This window comes from Leptinotarsa decemlineata, unplaced genomic scaffold, assembly GCF_025532065.1.
Source record: "Leptinotarsa decemlineata unplaced genomic scaffold, Ldec_3_MD MMD2_tig00000505_RagTag_RagTag, whole genome shotgun sequence".
Lineage (NCBI taxonomy): Eukaryota > Metazoa > Arthropoda > Insecta > Coleoptera > Chrysomelidae > Leptinotarsa > Leptinotarsa decemlineata.
In genome coordinates this window covers 5,072,301-5,098,020 of record NW_027412549.1, presented here as the reverse complement: position 1 = coordinate 5,098,020, position 25,720 = coordinate 5,072,301, and the positions used below count along the sequence as shown (strand labels likewise).

Here is a 25,720-nt window from a genome sequence, read left to right as displayed (position 1 = left end):
TGCGCACTAGGTTCGCTGAGCATAAAATTCGAGGTGGAGAATCTTGACTCAAATATGGCGGAGAGTGAACTTACTTGTCTTTACTTCTATACGGTGATAATACTAACCGGTATAGTTAGGTGATACTGATAGGTAGTAGCATATATAGCATATAGCACTAGCATATATAAAAATACTAACATAGTAGTAAAATTCAGTCATAATGATCTCCTGAGGATCTAAAAAATACTCATCGATCAGATATGTAGAAATATAATTTACTTGGGATCAAAGGTCACCAAAAAGGGGGTTTTCGCGACTTTCAGCAAAACAGTAAGTTTTATCATAATATTATTTTATCTATGATGATTATGTATCAAAAAAGGATTAAAAGAATTAAAGAAGAAAGTTATACAAATCATGATATCATGAAACAACAAAAATTAATTGGCGCTCCGGGCGACTTCATTGATTTCAGTGACTCATTTGCTTTTTCAGCTGCAGGAAAACCCGGAAAAACTTGCAGCACCACATTATCTGAAGATCTTGATTTGCAAATGTCCTCTCTGTCGTAAAATGTAGGGTATCTTCAGAGGCTCCAATAAATTCAAGATATCGCCAGAACACTTAGTGACACGACTACCGTCAAATTTAAACCAGTCTATTTCGTCTTTGATCAATGCGTAATAATGGTCAGATTCAACGCCAGAACCACAGTGAACAATGACTGTGGTCTGCTAGATAGTGGTCTGCTAGATTGAAGTTTTTATCTATTTATAAAAAATGTCTCAATATTTTTTTTCTAAGAGCCACAGTTTATGGAATAGAATGATTTAGAAAATTGGAAGAGTTGTAATGGTAATAATATGCACAATGCATACGTACCAAGCCACCTTTGAGGTGAAGTAGTACTTTGAGGTATGATAGATGAAAGCGCTGTAAATTAAAAAAATGTTCTTCTTCCTCATCCTGGGTACATGTAAATTGCATCAATAGTTGAACATCGCATGTCTTCTCGTTGGTTTCAAACGAATCCTCAACTGTTGGTGATTCAACATTAGGAGCATGACCGGTCTTGACAATTTTTACATTGCTAGAGAACAAAACAGACTATTTTTTTGAAACAACATTCAGCACTACATATCTTTTTACAGTTGCAAAAAATTGTGTTTAGCAGTTTTTCCGGCGCAGGTGGAAGAAAAGTCTGAACAGGTTCTAATGTATTATCAACCAAATTCCCCAGCCCCAGCCTTTTGGGTCTAGCTGATAACCAAGCCACACTTGAACTTGATAATATACCCGTTGAAGATGTTGATGAGCAGCCGCTGAGGTTGGAGAAAAAATCAAGCATAATTGCACTTGTTTTTTGATTTTTATTTCTAGTGTTTTTTATGAAACATGCACATCTATGTATAGTATAGTAGATAAATTAATTAGCGAATGTGAATCAAGGAAAAATATTCGTACATCCACGACTTTTCGAAAAGACATCGATTTAAAGTGTGTTTCCCTTTCGAATTGAACAAGGTACACTAACAGATTAGATTTCATTTTTGAAAAGTTGAACGTGAAACTAGCCCCCGAAACTTCTTGCTTACTTCAACAAATAATAATAATAATTCGAATTTTTTATCTCCAATAGTGAGTTACTAACAGTTAACACTAAAAAAAGGTTGGATGATAATAAGAAGTTGGGGATTTATGAAATAATTTGTGAAGACTGGTCAAAAAATATATTGGTAAGACTAAGAGAGTTATTCAAACTTGTTTGAAAGAAGGAGCTGCACATATCCGATTTCGAAATCGCTGAATACGCCTTGATAAACGGTCATAAAATGAATGTGAATTGACTGAAATTGTTAAGATCGGTACATGACACTAAATATTTGGATGCTAAAAATAGTGTCTGGCAAGAGACCTATGAACGGTGACAAAAGTCCCATCTAAAACAGCAACTTTATATGAATCGCTCTGTTGAAATCGATGCAAACTTTCACGGGAGAAGTTCCCAGAAATTCCTTCCCGCAATAATTGATGTGTGTCTGAAAGTGGAAGTTGAAAAGTATCCTGTTGGATATAAATAGATACCAGTTAAGACTCAAAAATCAGTCTACTTCATCTTGGCCAACCAGCCGAACAGCTGATTGACCTGCCAAATTGAAAATTCTTATTTGGACGCCATCTACAGAAGTTTGTAGAAATACTGTATTCCTTTTCAACACTTGTCACAGTAGACCAATATTGTTACACCGGGATAGGAGACACTTCCAGAATACCAATAAAACAAAAAATACGGTTTACTTGGGAGTTAATAACTGTTGTAAAAAAATCCTGATGATTCTACGATTTAGTTTCAATCAATAAATTCAAAATATAATTTCATATAATCCACTTTCAGATTCATATCTACAAATATCTTAGAAGTTTGAAGTTATTCTGATGGATGATTATCAAAAAATTTTATTTAAATTGAAGTCAGGCACAGAAAAAACTCTTTCAAAGCCCACCGATTCTGAGAATGACATTAATGTGTGTCTCACTTCTCACTTTAGGATACAGTACAACTACACTATGAAAATAAAGTCTATGACTGAACAAACGAAGGACAGAACTAGTTGAAGTCTACTTGTATATCTAACCATATCATGAATGAAAATAATCAAAATAGGTGTCAGCATTCTGATTTTCATGTATTTGAAGTGCTACTGTAGACTGCTTAGAAGAATCCCAGAGCTGTGAAAAAATTAAATAGAAATTTAAATAATTGGTGTGTTACCGTCCACAAGTTAAAATTGGCTAAAAGGGCTGATGGCTGATTTGTGTTCAGATTGTTTCGCAAACAATATAAAATGTAAAGTGGAAAAATGAAATGTTACAATAGAAACACATGATATGAATACAATGATTTACAGGTGACGCCAATTCCATCAAAATATCTAGTGAGTAGAGAGGTGTATGTCTTTTTTCACGAAGTGGAGATCAATATGTAGCCCCTTTGAGTATACCCAAAAACAAAGCAAAAATTTAAGAGGCTATTCATTATCATTTATGTTTTTGATTTTCTTTTCTTCCAGACGGTCATGTGAAACCGTGAATCGAGCCGAGAGGCGAACGGTCAATTTTCCCTGTTTATCGTCTAAGCAGTACTACGAATCGCACGGTATAGGATAATACCTCATTAATCCTTCACACAAGTTTAGACTTTTGAGGGTTGTCGTGCGTAGGGAGGCGACAGCTGGTAAACGAAAACAAATTTCAACAGATCCCTTCATTCACGTCTCAATTTATATATGTATTATTCAACTGAACTTTATTAGTTGATGATAGGTAATTGATTTTTTAGTGCAATAATGTCTCAATTCATTTGTTCTCATTTCAGACCGCCGTAATATATTTGGCTGCGAACGCGTCTGAATTCTTGTTGATTCGCCTGTTAAGTGATTTTCCAAGTTACATATAGATATATTTCTTGGCTGTGCCATCTGCTTGGAGTCCCGGCACATCCTAGAATAGCATGTAAACATCATCTAACCAACACAGTCGGCTCGGCGGTTTTGAGTATTCCGTCGCTATGTGATTGAATTCACTTGTCCTCTAGTCCTCTCACTAATATGTTTACCCCGAAGTTTACCTTCGTCTTATGATATAATCAGTTTCCTTCTTAGCGTAAACGTTTTGTCGTGTTTGGTCGGAAACTTGGAATAATTCCGAATGTGATGTTCAATCCTGCGTGAAATTGTCTTGTTTTGCTTGGAAACTATTGCGACATTTATTTTGATGGTGAGATGAAAGACGAGGGTTCACAGCCGTTGCCAGGATGGCTTCGTTGATCATATACAAATATTCTCGGTTCTGGAACGCTAGACAATACACGATGAGTGTCTTCAAGAAATTTGACGCCTATTGTGATCAAATCGCACAAAGCAGTTCGAATATTCCATCATTTCGATCGAATAGAATATCTATTTTTCGGAACGAAATCTATTGCTCAATAGTTATTCAATATCACAAATTGTCATCGTCACTCGAAGTATATTAATTACTATATACCAATTCACCGGAGAGTTTACAAAACCGAAACACTTGTTTATAGTGAAACATATATTGCAGTTTCGTAAATTGTCCAGTGAATATCTCATAAAGAATTTCCTGATTGATTCGGCCGTTACTTGATGAAGATCCATAGTAATTTCATGAACTACACTTCACAATTCTTTATTCATATCATATTCAAATCACTGTTGAAAAAGCTTCTGTGTTAGCGAAACATGTCGTTATATATTTTTTAAATAAAGTTTGTGGAGATTAAATAGTGAGGTGTAGTTTATGAAATCATAATGAAGTGTTACTTGAATAAGTTATGGATTTTCATCTAGTATCGGTATATTTCATCACATACAGTGTGTAAATTCAGGCGATGTCAGTCGAGTAGAGCGGTTCGTATCAGTGTAGCCCGCTGTGTGATTTCAAATTATTTAAAATAAACTCTCAACGACATTCCAAACTGTAGTAATAACTTTATTGTTCTGTCAAAACGAATAATAACATACCTAGTATCGAAATGCCGCTTACCAAAAAAGATATGGACGAAATCAAGTCACTCATCAGTGAACAGATACGCGGCATTTACAACGAAGAATTTTTGCAAGATATAGCTAACAAGCTATTCAATAAATTTGAAGAAAAACTGGAAAAAAGACTGGACATGCAAGTAAAGGAAATTTTCGAGCTAAGAAATGAGGTATGTACCTTGAAAACTGAATATTTGGAAATGGAAACACTGCTCGACAAACAAGAACAGTTCTCCAGAAATCTCAACATAAGAATTTTTGGGGTTGAAGAAGAAAAAGGCGAGGATCTATCCAAAAAGATTATTCGTATCTTAAATTAGAATCTTAATTTCAAAAATATTAAACTAACTGATATCGAGAAGATTTACAGAGTTCCCGCAAAAAACATCAACATCAGTAAACCACGACCTTCAGCTGTATTGGTACGGTTTTTCAACGATAAAACACGGACAGCTGTTGTCAGAAACAGAAAATATCTCAAGAATACAGGGATAATCATAAAAGAGGACTTAACCAGGTTGAAACTTGATATTTTGGACAAAGCAGTGAAAAAGTTTGATAAGAAAAATGTTTGGTTCGCAAATGGCTCAATTTATGTTAAGTATAATGGTGCCACTGTTCGCGCCGATTCAGTAAATTGTCTTTAGTGGTTTTCTAAGATTACATTTGTTTTTTACTACTAATTCTAGTTGATACTTTACGTTATTATTGATTTGTGAAAATAGTAGTATGCACTCATTCTGAGTTTATGTCAAAATGTAGGTAATCGAATATTCCACAGCGTGGTTACATGCAACGGCTTATGTACTTGAATTTAATTGCATTTATTTTTTATTTTGTAATTCTGTTTGAGTATACCTGACACAATTTTTTTTTCTCGTTTTCTTCTTCTTACTTGCCTTTTGTTACCTCTCTCCTACTATAAATTTACTACATTCCGATTTTCTGTCTTGGTCCTTCTGCTCTTTTATCCTAACACTCTCTCTTTCTCTCCTTTTTTTCATAACACGTTTATTCTACTAATAACTGTATCTGTTTAGATGAGCCTGAAATTTGCCCACTTAAATGTTCGGTCTCTTCTGAGTGATTTCAATGGTTTTTCTGCTCAGGTGGAAAATTCAAATTATGATGTCCTGGGTATTACGGAAACATGGCTCCTGTCTGGAGTGGGTACCGACGCTGTGAGAATTCCTAACTATGAATTTATTAGACTCGATAGACAAACACATGCTGGAGGAATTGGTATGTATATAAAATGTAACATTAAATTTGAAATTCTTATTAGAGAATGTTCGGAATTTATTGAACAGATGTGGATCTTAGTTGAAGTAAATAAGGAAAAATTTTCAATACGACTTATCTACAGACCGCCTCACTCAAATATAGATTATTTTTTTCATAGCTTCGAGGACGTTATGGCCAACATGTTCACTGAGTTCGATAAAATAATATGTTTAGGAGATTTCAATATCAATATTCTCGATATAAACTGTAATCGTTCTTCACAACTATTATCATTGTGTGAAACTTTTCGCTTGAAACAAATCATTGACAGCCCAACTAGAATATCAAAAAAATCAATATCATTGATAGACATGATATTTGTTAGTAACAATATTACAATCTCTGAATCAGGGGTGAATGATTGGGGAATATCAGATCATCTACAGACGTATGGAATAATAAAAAGAGACTTCTTTTCTGCACCCGTCAAATTTTTTTTTATTCAGAGACTTGAAAAATATAAACCGAGAACATTTTCATAAAGATTTGGAAGCAATTCCATGGCAATCAATCTTCGAAATCGATAACATTGATGATAAAGTGCAGTTTTTCACAGAACAAATCTTACTTCTATTCGAAGTACATGCACCTATTAGAAAAGTACGATAAAGACAAAATTATAAATACTCTCCCTGGATAACTGATAATATAAAATATATGCAACAACTAAGAGATAAGGTATTAAAAAAATTCAAATGCACTAAACAAACCCATCACTGGGACTACTACAAACAATTGAGGAATTATATTACTTGCGCAATAAAATCTGAAAAAAAAGCATTTTTGAAATTTAAATTTAAAAATTGTTCGTCAAAGGAAAAATGGAATGAACTTAAGAAACTAAAAATCTGCAAAAATAAAAATAGGAAAATACCAAAGCATCTCAGCGACGTTAACCAACTGAATAATCACTTTACGAATATTTCGAAAAACATGTTGAAACCCAATGAAAATTTAATTGATTTCTATTCTGAAAACTTAAATAATGGCATCAATGGCTACTTTTCGTTCGAATATATTAGCGAAACAACGGTTTCGAATGTGATTTAAAATATCAGCTCTAAAACTTTTGGTACTGATAGTGTCAATATCACATTTTTACACTTTTGCTGCCCTAATATAATACCATATATAACACATATAATAAATGAATGTATTTTCAAGTCTTATTTTTCCCTCTGCCTAGAAAATGACCAACATAGTTGCCTTACCGAAGATGAACCAACCAAATGACTTCAATCACCTCAGATCAATCAGTATTCTTCCTACTCTGTCCAAAGTTCTAGAAAAAGTTATGGAAATACAAATAAGAATCTTTGTTGAACAGTCTAAAATTCTACCTCGAAAGCAGTCGGGGTTCAGACCTGGTTACAGTTGTGTGAGTGCACTTGCAAATATAACGGATGACATTATCAAAGGTATTGATGAAAATAAAGCAACTGTACTCATCCTACTTGACTTTTCGAAAGCATTTGATTTGATGAACCACAGAATTCTCCTATCTAAACTTTACTACTTAAAGTTTAGCCAAAATGCTTGCAAACTTATTACTTCATATTTATCAAATAGACTTCAACGTGTTACTCTGAATGATAAAACTTCTAATTTTGCTCATGTATCATGTGGTGTTCCTCAGGGTAGTATTTTGGGTCCACTTCTGTTCACCTTATTTACTGCAACATTTCATGAGGCTTTGCAGCACTGTAACTACCACATGTACGCTGATGACACACAGATATATACAACCTTCGAACCAGATAATGTCAAGCAAACTAACAGAGAAATAAATATTGACTTACAATCTTTAAAAGACATATGTGATAAACATCTACTCAAAATAAATCCTCAAAAGTCATGTGCTATTTTGTTCTGCAATGACAATGTCAGGAATGATATATCTCATAATAGGTTCGTTCCAACCAGCCTCAGAAACAGTTTCTGACAGTCAGGATTCTGCGCAGTAATGTGATTGCGTTCCAACGTGAGTTTCTAACCATTAGTAAACTATCAGTTTTCTGTTCCATCCAAGATTCAAACCTGTTCGAAATCTATCAGAATGGTTTGAGGATTATCTTCTAACCATCAATCTGACGCATGCGTATTCCGTATTACTGTTTCTGTTTTATGTTCATGCAACTTACAAACAACATAACCTGCAAAAATTGTTATAAAATAAATTATGTATTTGCTGGCGCAGGAAAAATTGGGAATTCTTTAAGTGAACCTATTATTATGAACATCTTTAATTACACAAATTAATTATTACGGTGACCTCCCAGTTCCATGTTGATAAGTAAATAGAATAGAGATATAAAATACTGCAACCTTCTTTTACTCTCCAGAAATACACTTGATTAGATTTATTTTTAAAGAATTGAAGGGGTTATATTTTTAGGAGTGACATTCGTTGTGGAATGTTTGAAATACAAACTGAGTAGAGAAAAGTATCTTCTGTATAATTCAGTGTTCATATAGAAGTATTTGTTTCGAAAGATTTTTTTTTTCTTTCGTGTAATTCAATGTTTATATGAAAGTAGCTGTTTCAGGAGGACATTCTTTCAGTTTGTGTCTGAAAGTTACTTCTTTGCATGATCTACACATCCATGTATAGAGTTACTTATTTTCAAATTGATTACTTCCTTCCTTTCTTTGGAAGATTCCCTCATCCCCTTTTTTTGTATTAAGATGGAGTAGTAGAAAGCCAAAAACTTTCTTTCCCAAATTATTTTTGAAGGTTATGTTGAAATTCCATGCCAAACTTCAGTTAAACGATCAGCTGTTCCAATCAGAAATTTCAAATTAATCAGAAACCAATATTTACCAGACATGCGCGTTGTCAACGATTTACAAACAGTTGGAAATATGTTTGTGACTCAAGGTTGGAACGAACCTAATATTATACTGAGGATGGGAAATGACACAATACTTTTTAGTGAGAGTGCAAAGAACTTGGGTTTGATACTAGATCAAAAATTGAGATTCAAAGAACAGGTTAATATTATGTTGAAAAGAAGTTACACTAGCTTGAAGATGATTTACCCACATAGACATTATTTAAGCCAAGATGTAAGAAAAATGCTGTGTGATTCATTAGTACTTTTCCAATTCAACTATTGTGATATTGTATATGGGTCGTGTTTAGATGGTATGGATAGTCAGCGTATCCAGAAAATCCAGAACAGCTGTTTGAGACTTATTTTTGGCATAAAAAGCAGGCAGAGGATTTCCCATAAAATTAAAGAAATTGAATGGCTCAATATGTCCAACCGGCGTAAATTACATATTCTCTGCTACTTCTACCAGCTTTTGAAATACAAACAACCCAACTATCTCCATGATAAAGTCATATATAGAAAAGACATACATGATAGAAATACTCGACAAACTTTTTTTATCACTATTCCTGGACATAGAAAGGAAATTTTCAAACGTAGTTTTTCATATAATATTGCTAGTTACATGAATACGTATAAGATGAAAAAAGCCATGACTGTATGTTTGCGTGAACTACAAAAATGAAATATAATTGAAAATATCTCCTAACTCAGAGCAAAAAACTAAAATTCTCACAGCGTCGTCATGCAACCTGGCGGTTTCATGACCTAAAGGAATCACTGCCCGCACAAGTGAAAATAAATTATAAAAAGGGTTCCTATCTTTCCTATCTTTTCTCTCTCTATCATCTTTTTTTTCTCTTGCTTTCCTCTAGTCTTCTTCTTCTTGTTTACTGGTACTAGTCAGTAGGTATATTTTAGTTTAGTTTGTAGTAAGGGTCTGAGTGGAAGACCAGTTTCTCTCATCCTGGTGTTGAGAGAAAACTGAACTTTCATATTTTAGTTACCTAGTTTTTTTATTTTTATTGAAACTTAATATTGGTTGTGAATTTTTGGTATATAATAATCGTATTATTATTATTATTATTAAAAGCCAAATGGAATAAATTCATTATTTCGGTTACGGTACATATTTCAACAAAATTCGAAAACACGTCAAATTCAAATTATAATTTGACATAATTCAACGGAAAAATACTTCCTCAACCTTCAACCTCCGTCGAATGACAGGTACAACTCCCAATTTTTTATATGGGAAGTATAGGCTTGTGATATATCGTTTGAAAGGTCTCTTTATTTTCTATTCAAAAATGTTATCGCTTTCAAATTTATTGCAACAATTAAGATAAAATAAATTATAATCATGCGGTTAACGAAATTCGATAACTTACACTCAAAACTTATTGCAAATTTGCCGCTACTGGTCAACGGAAAATCTTCACGTGATGTGAGAAGAACACGCGCAATTCCCGCAAAAGGTTAATGTTTGGTCAAAGATTGTAGGAAACCATATCATTGGTCCCTTTTTCATTCAGGGTAACTTGAATGGCGATAATAATTTGGTAGTACTTCAAAGTGATATCATTCCAAGTTAAGCAAATTTATATCCTGATTCAGGAAACCCTAAAGTTTCAGTGAATACGATATGGTTTCAGCAGGATGGAGCACCACCACATTACCAAGTTAATGTCCGGCAATACCTCGATATAACATTTCCCAATCGGTGGATAGGGAGGCGCGGATCGATTGAATGGCCAGCGCGATCACCTGATCTTTCATCATTACATTTATTTTTATGGAGATATGTGAAGAGCAATGTGTACAAAACTAAACCTTCAGATTTGAATGATTCAAAAGAACAAATAAAGCTTACGATTAGGTCGGTCACGCCTGATATGTTAAATAATGTTAGTAGACAGTTTTATTTGAGAGTAGGATATTGAACGTTCGCGGTGAACATTTTGAACACCTACTTCATTAATATCCATAGTATTTTTTCGTATTCTACATTTCATTACGTTTTGCATGACATTTTAGTTTTTGGGTGTATTTTATCGAATTTAGGTAACCATATGATTTTAATTTATTTCATCTCGATTGTTGCAATAAACTTGAAGGCGATAACATTTTTGAATGGAGAAAGAAGATATCTTTCAAACAATATATTACAAACCTATACTTCTTATTTAAAAAATTGGGGGTTGTACCTGTCTTTCGAAGGGGGTTGGAGGTAGGGGTGGCATTATTACGTTGAAGAATGTAGAATTTTGATTTACATTTGACGTATTTCGGGATTATTGTTACAATCTTCATTCGGGTTTGAAGGCCGTCGTGGTTTGGAACTGTATCCTAACGTTTCGCCAGCACGAGTAGCTGGCTTTTTCATAGGTTTATTCATCTTGATGGTTCACCGTTTTGTTGAAAATCGCGTAAAACTAATTTTTTTTACCTTTGAACTTGAATAAAATATTTTCCATAAAGGAGAAAGATGGGGAACTTTCGAATTTCATTTTTAATCATATTTTGAACAATCTCCTTGATTTTCAGCTTGGTGGGCATTAAGGTAGCTTTACTATTATTTTTTGGTCTAATTTGACTGGAATATATTCAGCATATGCAGTTTGTTTTGAGAGGCATCAAAGGTAGAAGTGTTCTGCTGTCGAAAAAAAAAAATGGATCAAAGACTTGGCATCAAATTCTGTGTGAAAAATGAAATTAGGTGCTCAAAAATACTTCAAATGTTGGCAGTGACATACAGTGATTGTACTGTAAGTTAGAAACATTTTTACAAGCAAGTGGTACAAGCCTTCCACAGAAGACTCACCCTGGACGCCTCAGCACATCAACAACCGATGAAAATGTTGAGAAAGTGAAGAAAATTATTATGGAAAATCGTCGAATCACTGTTAGAGAAGTTGATGAGCATGTCGGAATATCGGTTAGGTCATGCCATGCAATTTTTTTGTAAATTTCATGCATGGAACGTCCACTGCGATCCAGATTTGCTTAAAAAGGTCATAACTGCCGTCGAATTATTGGTATATAGTCATATCATCGAAACCAAAGTCCAATCATCCCAAGGAGAGCCCAGAAGAGCCAAGACCAGAAAAAGAATGCCAAGCTCGATCAAATGTCCAAATTTTACTCACTGTTCTCTTCCATTACCGTGTCCTAGTGCATCAGGAGTTCTTGCCACATCGTCGTACAGTCAAGAAGGAGTATTATATTGAAGTTATGCGCCGGTTATGAAACGATATGAAGAAAACGTCCGGTATTGTGGAAAAACAATTCATGGCTTTTGCATCACGATAATGCACCTGCTCACTCGTCATTGCTTGTTCGTGATTTTCTGGCCAAAAACAACACCGTCATAATATCTCAGCCACCGTATTTACCAGATTCAGCCCCCTGTGAAGAAGTGTGACATCTTAAGTACAATTTCCCTGTAGCTTGCCAAACACCTTGTCACGCTTCTATAATCACGTGTAGAAAACACAGATTTTTGAAGGTTACAAACGGGATCTTCTCAGAACATCTTAATCCGTAACATTCGAGTATTCGGTTCATCATGGAGACGTCTCAGTGAAAAAATGTGGAAGGCATTTAATCTCCAAGGCATAACGATAACCTACCCACACATGACCTTTCCAATCCACATTCCAGATGAAACAAGACGTTACAAAAACGGACGAAATGATGGACGAAATGAAAAAGTTAGTTGCCTTACTTACGTCAATAGATTTTGTATCATTTGATACCTGTTATTTACTACAGCTTACAGCAATATCAGGAGTTCATTATTATAATACCTGTAAGTAATCCTGTCCCGTCATTGCCCCACTGCCCAACTAAAATAGCCCCTTTATGGGCTTCCACCGAACGTTCAATTTTTCCTGCTCTGTTCATGATGTGGAATTTTCCATCAACGGATGTGATTAAAATTAGGTCGCCATGCTTGCCTAATGTTCCACTAACCCTTGGCAAAAATTGCATGTCAGTAGGACAGAGTTCAGCATTGAATTGCGTGATCTTCGTTGATTGGTTAGTTGAAACTGACCAGGAGAGTAGTTGACTGTCATCTCTGAAATAATAAAAAACTTATCAACAATTTAATAAGTTTCAAAAGGAGCCATGATAATTTGATAGTTTGATATATCCAACACAATATAAATATGAAATTTTGGAAATATATTCAGAATCATCAGTTTTTTTTATGATGTCTTAATTTTGAGTCCAAAATATTTTCAAAAACAACTCACCTTACACCAGGCAAGTTATGTACTCCTTCAATTATACCGTGCGGACGTAAATAGTACCACCCATTTTGAGTTTTGACCACAACAAAATATCAAGGTTCCAAAAAATTCATGTAAAAAGGTATCATTTTCAGTACTTTTTGATGAGAAAGACAATGGTGTTATATCACTCGTAAGAGAGAGAGTGCTACGGTTTTATTTCAAATGGAAAGGTGGGTCTGATGATAACTAGTTTGATAGATATTTAAATTTTCTATCTAATACTTTTTCACTCTTGGAAATCGAGTTAACCGTTGCGAGGGATTAGCAGTTTTATATTCGTTTCAAGAACCTGCGAACAAACTATAAACATAAATTCAAGAAAATTATTATTCAATTCTCACTTGAGTTCATTCCAATGAATATTCAAAATGTTCATCTTTCACTTCTTGATAGCAATGGACTTTGTTTACAATTTTTTCTCAACATCATAAAACGTTCCTGGAGTAATATCGTTGCAAGCACATCTTTTTATATTAATGAGTTCTATAATGAATTGCGAGTACTGTACTAATGACGGTTCTGAACTTCCCTCAACCACTATTACCCCAAAGTCACTTTTCGCCTTTGACTTGACCTTGAGTTGCATGTGACGTCACATGATCCCGAGTTTCGTCGTGACCATCAAACACCCTTTCAACTCTCCACCTAGATTTATCTTCAAAAGCCGCATCGATTTGATCACCTTGCCAGAAGGTCAATGACCCCTGAAGGTCATTTCAATACTTTCATCCAGAGTTTGCCGTACGTTCGCCGGCTGGCATTTTACACCCGGATGGATCGGTGAGCGCACGGTGAGTACGAACGAGGACTCTGCAGTGAGAGGACGTACTTGCAGATAAAGGCAGTCATTTTTTGTGCTCTAACAACAAAGTGTGTACCGTTAGTACCGTACTCGATATAGTGTTGAGATATTCCAAACTCATCTTTCGTTGTGAGAGGTTATCGATAGCGGTTATTCATCACTTGTGTATACAAATGCAGCTGAAGCTATATTTTTTATAGGTTATTCTGTGAATGCAATCTCTCCTCAAGGCAACTTTCAGACCCAATTGTCGAGGTCACAACAATAACACTTTTTCTGGAAGTTTTTCAGATTATATTTTAGAATATCTTTAGATGAAAACCATTAAAATATAATGAGGGCATAGTGAACAGCTCTAATACAAGATATAATTCTGTGGGAATTATTTTTTATTTTCAACATATCTTTTCGTTTCATACGAGTACGAAGACTTCCGGTGTGAAAAAAATCATCGTAGTTTGAAACCAATGATGTACTCCGCTTCCTCGAGTTGTGTGTGATGTCATATGACCTTAAGTTATATCATCACCGTAAAACTCTCGTTCGACTTTCCACCTATGACTTGACCTTGAAAGCTGCAACGATAACGTCGCCTTGGGTCGCACGTCACATGACCTTGAAAATTACTGCCGATTCTTGACCTTCTCCTTCTCCTGGAGCTTTTAAAAAATTTCATGTATAGATTACAAAAACTGGGCACCAAAAAACATAATATCTGTAAAAAAGATTATTATTTTTCATCGCTTCCAAAGTTATAAAACTGATGTTAATCGAATAATTGGCATGAATCCTGCAGAGGTGAATTTATATACAGAATTGAATAACTTCGAGGCTAGAGGAGTCCAGTGGCTGCGGTATGAGAAATCAAGTATAAGGACCAAGGTAGACAGAGATAATCGACAGCAATTGTACTTCAGATATGTTTCACTCCATAACCTCCCTCAGAATATATACTTTTGAGATTTGAGCCAACCACAGGCTCATGGCTAAGTAGCGTAGGGTGACAGGGCGCCTTTGGAATAGGTTGTTCAAAATTGTACAGCAGGATTAATGTCACAGTCGAGGGTTAAGAGTATTTTCGATGCCCTACGAGTCTTCAAAAGTAATCAGATTGAAGGTAACTAGCCGGATAATACGCAACTAGTTCTAAAAATATGCTTACTTCTTCCATTACCAGCGGTAATTTCTGGTACGCAGTTTCAGTTGAAAGAATTGGTAGACAGTGAATCTAAAGCTTCGAATGAATCTGTAACTTCAAAATCAAGTATACTGATGGTGAGAAATATATGAAGTAATACGAACTATGTGATGAAAATATAAATTTCCGATGGCATTTCATAAATATTTCCACCCTGAATGTACCTCAGATATGATTCCTTTTATTTTTTTTCAAAATATATGCTTCAAGATCTGTATTGATTGTCGTGACCAATACTGCAGACATCTTAATTTCACTGTTTAACCAATATCAACGATGAGTGTAGAATGTATCGAGTATGGTACACATCTCGCTGTCAGAGCGCCAGTGCCTTTATCTGCGAGTACGTCCTCGTACTGCAGGGTCCGCGTTCAGGCTGAACGCTTTGATGCGACTCACCGGGCTATCCGAGTGTAAGTGTCGCGATGCAAGTATACAGATGACCTTCAAGAGACCACCCTTGCAGAGGATCGAAAGCCAACTAAGACTTGCAGTACGTCCTATCACCAATGGGTCCCCTACGGACTGAACGCTTAGTTGCAGACATCTGCTCACTGACGCTATTTGCATACACACCGATTTTGGACGGCCGACTTTGTACTGGTCATCCAAATTCTAATAGTGAACCACATGTGGGAACGGGACCTTGCACACATGCCGACCGGTGATCGTCGCCGGTAAAATACCGGTGAGCAGCCGTCCACTGCCACTGTATCGCCGGCAGTACCGGGAAGAAGTGGCGTACATGACTAAATACACTCTTGCATACTCACCGGTTTTTTAACGACCATTCCAGTCTCGAATGCTCGGTAAAATTGTAGTTACTACGCATTAACTTCGTTTTGGTAGTGCAGGCTAATTATGACAACAGAGTAACTGATTGTTTGACCGATAAAAATCCTGTGAGTGTGCAAGCACCCGCTACCAATAAAATATCAGCCGATTTTATACTGGCCGTCCAAAATCGGTGTGTGTGCAATTAGTGTGAGACATTCGAATGTATAGCAGTGGCCGGTGAGCGTTCAAAGAAATGAGTTTCAAATTACTGAGACGCTCAGGCTAAAATTGCATATAAAAATTAAATATCAAATGTAGTAAAGGAAGGTCCAGTATCGGTTGTAATTTACGAAGTCATGTGACGCGACTCAAGCTGATTGAATCGTTGCGGAAAATCATAGACGAAGGGTTACACGGAGGGGGTTCAGGGTCATGACTTAACTCGAAGTCATGTGACGTCACACGCAACTCAAGACCAAGTTATAGGTGGAAAATGTCAGTGTGGTATCAAAGTCAGTGTGGTGGCACTGAAGGAATAGTGGTGGAGGGAGGTTCAGAACCGTCATCAGCATCCTACAATTGCGGAACTTCATCGTACATATCAGATGTCGCGTATTAACTCGAAAACATCTAGAAAGTTCAGAGTTGCTAGATGCACTCAATGAACACTTAATGAACATATAATTTTTGAAGTGAAAAATGAAAAATGGTACGAACATAAAAAATGGTATCATAGAATATGGTGTATATTGATTATATCAAATTTTGATTTTGTAACCAATTCATATACTTGTGTTCACTTGGAAATGATTTTGTTATTTTGACAATTATTTAAATACATGGATTTTATTCAAAAATTGATTTTTGAAGATGCCGTTTCGAAAAAAAATATTTGTATATGATAAATATAAATTATTTTTTTGCTTGTGTTAGGGATTCGTTTTGTATTTCAAGCTACAAAATTGAAATTCAGAAGTAAAATTAAATGAATAATACAGCCCTACAGACCTATGTGTATGGAAATTTCTTCTGGATGTATTCATTATACCAGTCAACCGAAAAATGCGTCGACTACCAATCGACAAAATGATTGAAACATCTTTTTTTTTCAAACACATCAGCCAGCTCATTGGTGCCAACTCTGTTTAGGAAAAGAATGTTTTGAACATCACATCGGCAGCTTTATAATGGATTCTAAGAATATTTATCAGTCTGTTATCATATAAATAATTGAAAACAAAATATTTTTGTGCAAATGCAAGAACGCAGCAACAGTTGTATCAATCAATTATAGAAACGACAAATATGAAATTTATCTTTTTTTGCCAGATATATCTCATATATTTTTCGGGTGTCTTTTTATATGAGAAAGGTAAGTTTAAAGAATTATTCATCAGATCAGTGTGCAATATACCTCATTCTGTTGCGGACTATATCTGTTTTCTAGATTTTTATTCTTGGCTTCATCTGTTTTTCGCTTCTAGTTTACTTTTCGGAAAAAATAATATTCATTAACTCTCATTTGGAGTGTCTAATTACATTATTTGATTTGCTAAAAACATTCTCCGATTCCGTAATCTTATATTCAAACATATAAACTATGATTGAATATTGAAATGTCTTTCAAAGACAGGCATCGAATTTATAACATCGTATCACAGCACATGCATCTTTAATTTCAAACTCGTCTAAAATATATTCTTTCAATATAAGTTTTTTTATTTTACAAATTTATCATAAATTCTTTCATATACAGTGTCACCATTAAAGTGTGCACCATATGGCAAACTTTTTTTTCGAAAAGTTTCAATGAAGTTTAACTTCGGCACTTGTTTGTGCCGAAAATGATGCAGGCAACACCGACCCACTGACGTTCAGTGTTTGTCAAATTCAACTTTTTTTTGAAAAAAATTGAAAAAGTGCATTTCTAGATCGAATTTAACGAAAAGTTACTTGAAAAAGTTGTGTTTACGGCAATTTTATATTCATATACCAAATTTTATGCAACTAGGATGAAGTTGAAGTTTTGCTTATTTTCGACAGATATCCCCTTTATTTAAAAAAATAAGTTCGGTTAATTGTCATCAATTCATGTATACATAACAAACTCATCATTGACTTTTCTGATACATTTTTACTCACACGGACATTTTTAGAGAGAAATTAATAATTTGCTATAAAAATGTTAACAAGACTGGTGCAAAGTTTCAATCACTTGGCTATTTTCTTAAACAAACATTTGATGTCTAAAAAGCAGAGGCAACTAAAAAAAATGCAAATAATTTCGTTAGAACTATTATTATTATTATTAATTTTAAACAACAATAATATTATAGAAAATACAAATAGGTACAAAAAATTACTTATTGATCTGAATGACGTTGTCAAACACTTATAGCCTACATTTCAGTACGTCGTCCTCCACGTTCAATACAAATTATGGTCCTTCTATTGACATCTGTAACTGCATTTTTAATAAATCGGGGATTTATTGGAGTAGTAGAAAGCCAAAAACTTTCTTTTCCATTAATTAAGCTGTTTCTGATATGTTGACTATATGCATGTGTTTCGTGAAGATGAATAAATATCTTCATAAGGCGCTCTATTTTTTTCTGTAAGGTTCATTAATTCGTTTATTTTAATTAATATTCATGAATTGGTTTGTAGATGGAACTGAAAAGCCAGATCAAGGAGAACAACAATTGGAACATATGATAAAAAATATTTCCCAACCAAATACGAGAGTGTCATCACTACTGATTGGTGTTCGTATGAACAAACCATCGAGAGAATAACAACAGGAGTACCTCAAGATAAATTATTTCAATACACACATTCTATTCCGAAAATATGTATTTTTTTGGTGGATTTATAGGCGCAAATATTTGTGCAAATTACACATTATTGAAATAATATTTTGAACTGGTTCAAGTATATAGTTGGATTGATAACAGTTGATTTCATAAATTCATTAGTTTCATTAACTATTTATTGAGGGAAATGAGTCTAGTTGAGAAGATAGCAATATATACATCACACCAAATACTCTTATTTCACATAGAAAATCAATGGACAAGAAATCTAAATATAGGATAAAGAAATTAACTTTTGTCTAATTTCTACTAAGATTTTTATTGTTATGACTGATATCGGTTTATTAAACCATTCTTAAGGAGTTTTCTTGAGAATGGTTTAATAAACCGAAACCGGTCGTAAAAAATGGAAATGAAAAGTTATTTTCTTTTACCTATATTTAATATGAATTTGTACTAAATAAATATAGGTTAATGCAAACGTTGCGCGCATTGCGCCCATTTTACGGTAGACGTGGTGGCCCTTCACTGTCGACTCTTCAACGTTTGGTGGCCAAATTTGAGATGACCGGTTCAGTAAACAATCAGCCAACACCCGTACGTTCAAGGAACGCAAGATCGGCCGAGAACATCGCCGCGGTCCGTGAAAGTGTACAGCAGAACCTGAGGCAGTCTATTCCTTGCCGTGCACAAGAACTCGGCCTTTCGCAGACTTCAACTTGGTGAATTTTGCGTCGGGACTTGGGCCTACACCCGTACAATATCCAACTGACCCAGGAGCTGAAAGTTCATGACCATAGACAACGCCGTTTGTTCGCTGACTGGGCTTCGAATCGTTTGGAAGAGGACCCTAATTTTGGCCGAAAAATCATCTTTAGTAACGAGGCGCATTTTTCGATGAATGGCTGTGTTAACAAGCAAAATTGCCGTATACGGGCCGACACCAACCCACGCGAAGTTCACCAGGTGATAATGCATCCTCAAAAAGTTACCGTTCGGTGTGGATTTTGGGCCGGCGGCGTAATTGGTCCGTACTTTTTTTAAAACGACGTTAGTGAGGCGGTCACCGTCAACAGCGAGCGCTACAGAACGATGATAACTAATTTCTTATGGCCCACATTGAACCATATGGACCTAGATGACATGTGGTTCCAGCAGGACGACGCTACGTGCCACATAGCAAACGCCACGATTGACATTTTGCATGAACGATATGAGGGTAAGGTTATCTCTCACAGGGGTGATGTGAATTGGCCACCAAGGTCATGCGATTTCACCTCGCTAGACTTTTTCCTGTGGGGTTTCTTGAAGTCGCAGGTCTATGCAAATAAACCACAATCGACCGATGCCCTAAAGGTGAACATAACACAGGCCATCGCTCAAATTCAGCCGGATCTATGCGGAAGAGTCATTGAAAATTGGACCACTCGGTCCGTGCCACCGTAAGAAGCCGAGGCGGGCATTTGAACGATGTCATATTTCACACTAAATGGCATACATGCGCCTTTCAAATAAAAAATAATTTTGTTAATACCTCACACACAGCTTGTTTTATTCCATTTCAACATATACCCGCCCTTATTGAAAAACCCTTTATTAGCCAATGGAAGTCCGAACTGATGAAATATCTGAAGAGAGGTTTATGGAAGCAGACATTTTGATATTGGGTGCTTTTAACGGAACAAAATAGTAGTTTGCAGCATTGTTTTGAAAAAAATTAATTATTTTGTTCGAATATACTCCTGAACAATTGAACTTTCCTGAAATTAACATACGTGACTGTTCAAAAAATAAATGATTGCTTATATTTCGCGGGCTACGTACACTCGGTTGGCGATTTTTATTTTTTTATGTTGGTATATTCGTCTCGAACATATTTTCACAGTTTCAGCTGTTGAGCATATTTAGTTTGTTGGTGAGAGACATAAAATTTAGAAGTGTTTTGTGTATACGGCGATTTTCTGCTATCTAAAAAAGGGATGAAAGAATTTGCATGAAATTTTGTGTATATAATCGACTTTGAGTGCTCAAAACACTTGAAATGTTGACAGTGGCATACGGTTATTGTACTCTGAGTCAGAAATATGCTCACGAGTGGTACAAGCTTTTCACTGAAGGTAGAGAAGATGTGAATGATAACGCTCGCCATGGACTCCCCAGCATATCGACAATCAATCAATCAATCAATTTATTTCAACAAGAACAAAACAATCGTTGAAAATGCTGAGAAAGTAAAAAATATTGTTAAGGAGAATTATCGAATCACTATTAGAGAAGTTGCTGAGGATGTCGGCACATCGGTTGGCTCATGCCATGTGATTTTTTTAGAAATGAAGCGTGTGGCAGCGAGGTTCGTTTCAAAGTTGCAGAATTCATAAAAAACGTCCCATTAGCATCGCTCAGGAATTGTTGAATGACATCAACTGCGATCTAGATTTGCTCATAACTGGTGACTAATCATGGGTATATGGTTATTACTTCGAAACAAAACTCCTATCGTCCGAATGGAAGAGCCCAGAAGAGCCAAGACCAAGAGAGCACGCCAAGTTCGATTAAATGTCAAGGTTTTGCTCCCTGTTTCTTTAGATTACCGTGGCGTAGTGCATGATGAGTTTTTGACACATAGTCGTACAGTAAATAAGCAGTATTATCCTGTAAGTATGCGCCACTTGCGAGAAGTAATAAAAATAATATATTCGGCATTGTGGAAAAACAAATCACAATACACTGGCCTCAGCCAGAGTATTCACCAGATTTGCCTCCGTGCGACTTTTTATGTTCGCAAGATTGGAGAGACCCATAAAAAGACGGCGTGCTGCAAAGATTAAGGAGATAAAAACCGAATAGCTGCTGTGAGAGTTCAAGAACATACCAAAAAGTGTATTACTACTGAGAGGGACTTCTTTGAAGGGGACAAAAAATTGAACAGACAGCGTATACAAATATTTTTTGAACAATCGCTTCAACAGCGTATACAAATATTTTGTGAAAAATCGTATTCGATATGTAACTTATAGCCAATATTTTTTGTATGTTTCAGTTCTCTCATCTCTACCAAAAAATGTGTGAATATGCTCCCAAAATCTGCACATGATAATATCAACTTCAATTATTGAGCAGTGTAGTTTGAGTATGCAAAAACAATTTTCTAAAGATGTATATATATATATATATATATATATATATATATATATATATATATATATATATATATATATGCTCTTTCTACGTATAACTGTTCTATAGATCTAACACAAGTGTTTGTGTCAAATAATTATAAACCTTCCTGAGTGGACCCGTTATGAGTTCATATGAACGCGTGTCCTAACTTGCTTCGTTTCCGAGTGAGGGGGTGTCAGTTTTACTAAAAATATTGTTCTGTTGTTGATAACTTAAAAGTGTTTTCCCTAATTTTGTTGAAATTAGGTGTGTCGTTAGCAGTAATAAGGGGCTTCTTTTCATGAAATTAGAATGTGGGTAATAATTCCAGTGGTATTACAGATGTTACCTGATTGATATGGTAATAATCATTGTACGCCACTGGTTTCGTTCAAGTTTGATATTTTCATCAGACTATCGTCTTCAGAAAGTCACAATTTCTTTTAATCATTAGCATCCAATTGCAAAATTCAAGACGGTTCGGAAATTCTCGCGGTAACAGTGCCTGTACTCGTTGCAGATGGTAAGGGTATATGAGAGTTGTTCCTTTAAAATTCGAAATACCGTCATATGATCAACATTTAGCTGAAAAGCAATCTTTCTAGTACTGGTAGTAGGTTGTTCTTCAATCAAATTAAGTACTGCTTCTTCAAGCTGTGGTGTTCGTACTTCTCGATGGCGACCACAATCCTGCGTTCTTTTGTCGAATGAACCATATTCTCGTAATCGTTGATGAAGTCGAGCAAATATTCTATGTGAAGGATGCTGCCGTTGAGGACACATTTCAGCATATCTTCTAGAAGCTTCTAACCCATTCCCCTGCGACAGACCGTAAACGTAATGCATATCAGTTATTTTCTCATTTGTGTATGGCATTTTCATAACAAGTGAATTATTAAAGTAACAAATTAAGAACAGAACAACAACACACACTTAGTATTAATTCAATTTCGAAAATTCACAAACTGACAGCGTCATACCAATTTATTGTAACTATCGCTAATAGCGACCTATTAGATAGATAAGTTTCGTATTTTCGCATTTATGACGATGTATCTCTGTAGTTGTTCGTAAAATAATTTTTTGCTGCGAACTGGTTCATTTTGGGTAAAAAATCCAAGGGACATTTTTTTATTTAGAATGAAACAGGCTATCGGAAATACATTTTTAAATGGTAAACAAATAATACGACGGAAAGTTACATTGGAAATAAATTTTAGGGGTTGCGTTTTCCACCCCTTACAATCATGCGGTAAACCAACTAAATTTCTGGCTAAGTGACTTTTTGGTAGTACAAAACGTTATGTTAATTTCAATATTGTAACTTTTTTAGTGCTTGTGAAAAAAATTGTTATACAAATTTTATGTACCCCCTTCAAGGGGCTGTATCTTAACAAGGGATGATCCAATGAAATGTCTTTATATGAAAGATCCTATCTGTTTTCGGTAAATTTTCGTTATGTGGACACCCGACGATTTTGAAAAAAATTTTGACTGTACTTACGTATTTTGATGCGTAGATTACGAATCCGAAAGAAAAAAGCGGCGCTCTCCCTTATTTAAAAAGTTACGGCCCTTCAAAGTTCAGAAAAGGGCAACTTTTCAGCCTTCTTTTTCACTGAAAAAACTATTTAAAAACACAAGCATTTATTCACTAGGTCACCTTTACACCTTATTCCTCCTTCTTTAACACTTTTCACTTCAATAATCAACATTTTTCTTATGAAAAACTCAATTTAAAAACGAATGCTTCTCCTGGTGACATTATTCTATTTTTATGTTAGTTACTAGTGACATTTCAGAAAAAAGCGGTTGGTATTTGCCGTCGCCTACTATTTCAAATTCGTAATACACCACCAAAAACCAATTTACGATCTAAAGAATGGAGGTAAAAAACATTTGAATTACTTCAGGAATATGGACTGTATCAGTCGTACCAACCACATCATCAACCTCAAAAACGTAAAATACACTGATATGTAACCAAAAAGCAGCTTCGTACATTTTTTAACATTTTTATAAGAAAAATGTTGATTATTGAAGTGAAAAGTGTTAAAGAAGGAGGAATAAGGTGTAAAGGTGACCTAGTGAATAAATGCTTGTGTTTTTAAATAGTTTATTTAGTGAAAAAAAAGGCTGAAAAGTTGCCCTTTTCTGAACTTTGAAGGGCCGTAACTTTTTAAATAAGGGAGAGCGCCGCTTTTTTCTTTCGGATTCGTAATCTACGCATCAAAATACGTAGGTACAGTCAAAATTTTTTTCAAAATCGCCGGGTGTCCACATAACGAAAATTTACCCTTTTTTCCGATGGGGAATCATCTCCTTAAATGTTTTACACTTATTTAGTCACACCCTGTATATTGATGAAAAAATTAGCTAACAAATAACAATTATTTTAAGCAAAAATACTGAAATTACAATGAAATAAAATACGAGCAACAATTAAAAATAGAACTATCAACAAGAAATGAAAATTAAAAGTTATTAACAAAAAATCAAAATTAAAAATTACAAGATTTCAAGCCAAGTTACTTCACGACGATTCGATTATTATTATCCATAATCGTCTTCGGGTGATGACTAGACTAATTCCTCCGAGAGATGACTATTCACCTTCAGATGCGAAAAAATATGATAGGACTCAGAAGTAGACAGACATGTGTGAATACTTCGAAATTAATCTAATGAAAAAAAAAACATATTTTTGATGTCCTAAAATGTTTAACGCAACGTTCCATGTTTCAGAAATATCGGAAAGTTGAGGGTCAGATCTGACATTTATAATTTGAATATCGGAAACGATATAAACAAGATATACAGGCTGATTCACGGTGGATGGCACATTAGACGTTTCTGGTGAACCAGACAACGGATCACTTTGAAAATTTAATGGAGGGCACATTCGGACATTCTCTAGCCAACTAAAATATTTTCGACAATGCGGTGTTGCCGCTTCTATTAGAAAGCAGTAGCAACTTTGATTTTTCAAATGGAACACTCTGTATATAATATTATTTTTGGAATCTCCAACAATTGCCCGACAACTTTTCTTGATATTTTCCTATACCTATCTGTTATCGTTTTCGAAATAAAAATTAATTTCAATTTTTTTCTTCGAAAATCATGACTTCTAAAAATGCCGATATCTTTTAGTTAAGAAGTACTATGATATCGAAATTTGGTTTGGAGTTAGGTGATACTTGGACACTTCCCACACGTCAGCCTAATCTCCGTTACTTCAATACAGGGTGGTAAAAAATACAGTTTTTTCGTTTGCTTGAAAAAGTTGCTGAAATTTGATTATTTTAAATGGAACACCCTGTATATTATTAAAAATTCGGAAAGCTGCTGAAATTTGCTTTCTTTCTATGTATATCATACCTATACCTAACTAGTCAAGTTTCGGACTTATGAACATTTATTTGTGAAAATGTCCCTTCAGAATGGTATTTCCATTCGGTATTTGGTAAGCAGGCCATGATTACTATTTGACAGTAGCGTTGTGACATTCTCCTAATAATATCGATATTTTCGTCACTTCAGAAGTTGCAAATACCTTCAAAACGATGGAACAAAACTATTCAAACGAAGTTCTTATGAATTTGTTTATTATTTTTGGACAGTGTGACAAAATTATCAGCAGAACATGTAGAAAGTTCAATGAAATGTATCCGAATCTACCGCCAATGAACCTCAAGAAATTTATACGAATTCAGAACAATTTCAATGCATTTGGATCAACTTTAAAAGCACCAAGAAACTTGCCTCGACCCGTAACTTTCGAAGACAACCAGATTAATGTCTTAGCATATTTTCACGCATTTCCCGAGTCATCGATAAGAAGTGCTGAAGAAGATTTGGGTATAAAATATTCATCGGTTCAAAGAATCTTGCGAAGACATAAAATGCATGATTATAAATTCACCAAAATTCAAGCAATGAAGCCTCAAGATCCTCAACAGAGAGTAGAATTTTGTGAAATGTTGTTGACACGCATTCAAGAAG

The 25,720-nt window shown here is 35.0% G+C and overlaps 2 protein-coding genes and 1 long non-coding RNA gene across 5 annotated transcripts in view; 2 read left to right on the top strand and 1 right to left on the bottom strand.

Moving 5' to 3' along the window:
* Window positions 1-25,720, bottom strand: part of Oseg5 (intraflagellar transport protein Oseg5) — an 85,897-nt gene that overhangs the window by 47,904 nt on the left and 12,273 nt on the right. For 2 of the 3 annotated variants that reach the window (XM_074173792.1, XM_074173794.1), the window contains exon 2: window positions 12,478-12,749. In XM_074173792.1, coding sequence (XP_074029893.1) covers window positions 12,478-12,749 — 272 coding nt within the window. Of the gene's footprint in view, window positions 1-12,477; window positions 12,750-22,064; window positions 22,103-25,720 lie in introns of those variants that run through there. The other variant, XM_074173793.1, reaches the window with a different exon arrangement.
* The window catches only part of LOC111513865 (uncharacterized), a 57,539-nt gene that overhangs the window by 26,118 nt on the left and 5,701 nt on the right, over window positions 1-25,720 (top strand). Inside the window, exon 2 of the mRNA XM_074173796.1 lies at window positions 5,660-5,792. Within this exon, the coding sequence (XP_074029897.1) occupies window positions 5,660-5,792 (133 nt within the window). The remainder of the gene's footprint in view (window positions 1-5,659; window positions 5,793-25,720) is intronic.
* LOC111513871 (uncharacterized) lies at window positions 16,631-18,710 on the top strand. The gene is made up of 2 exons (XR_002723277.2): window positions 16,631-17,115; window positions 18,411-18,710. It is a non-coding gene; the product is annotated as an uncharacterized lncRNA (long non-coding RNA).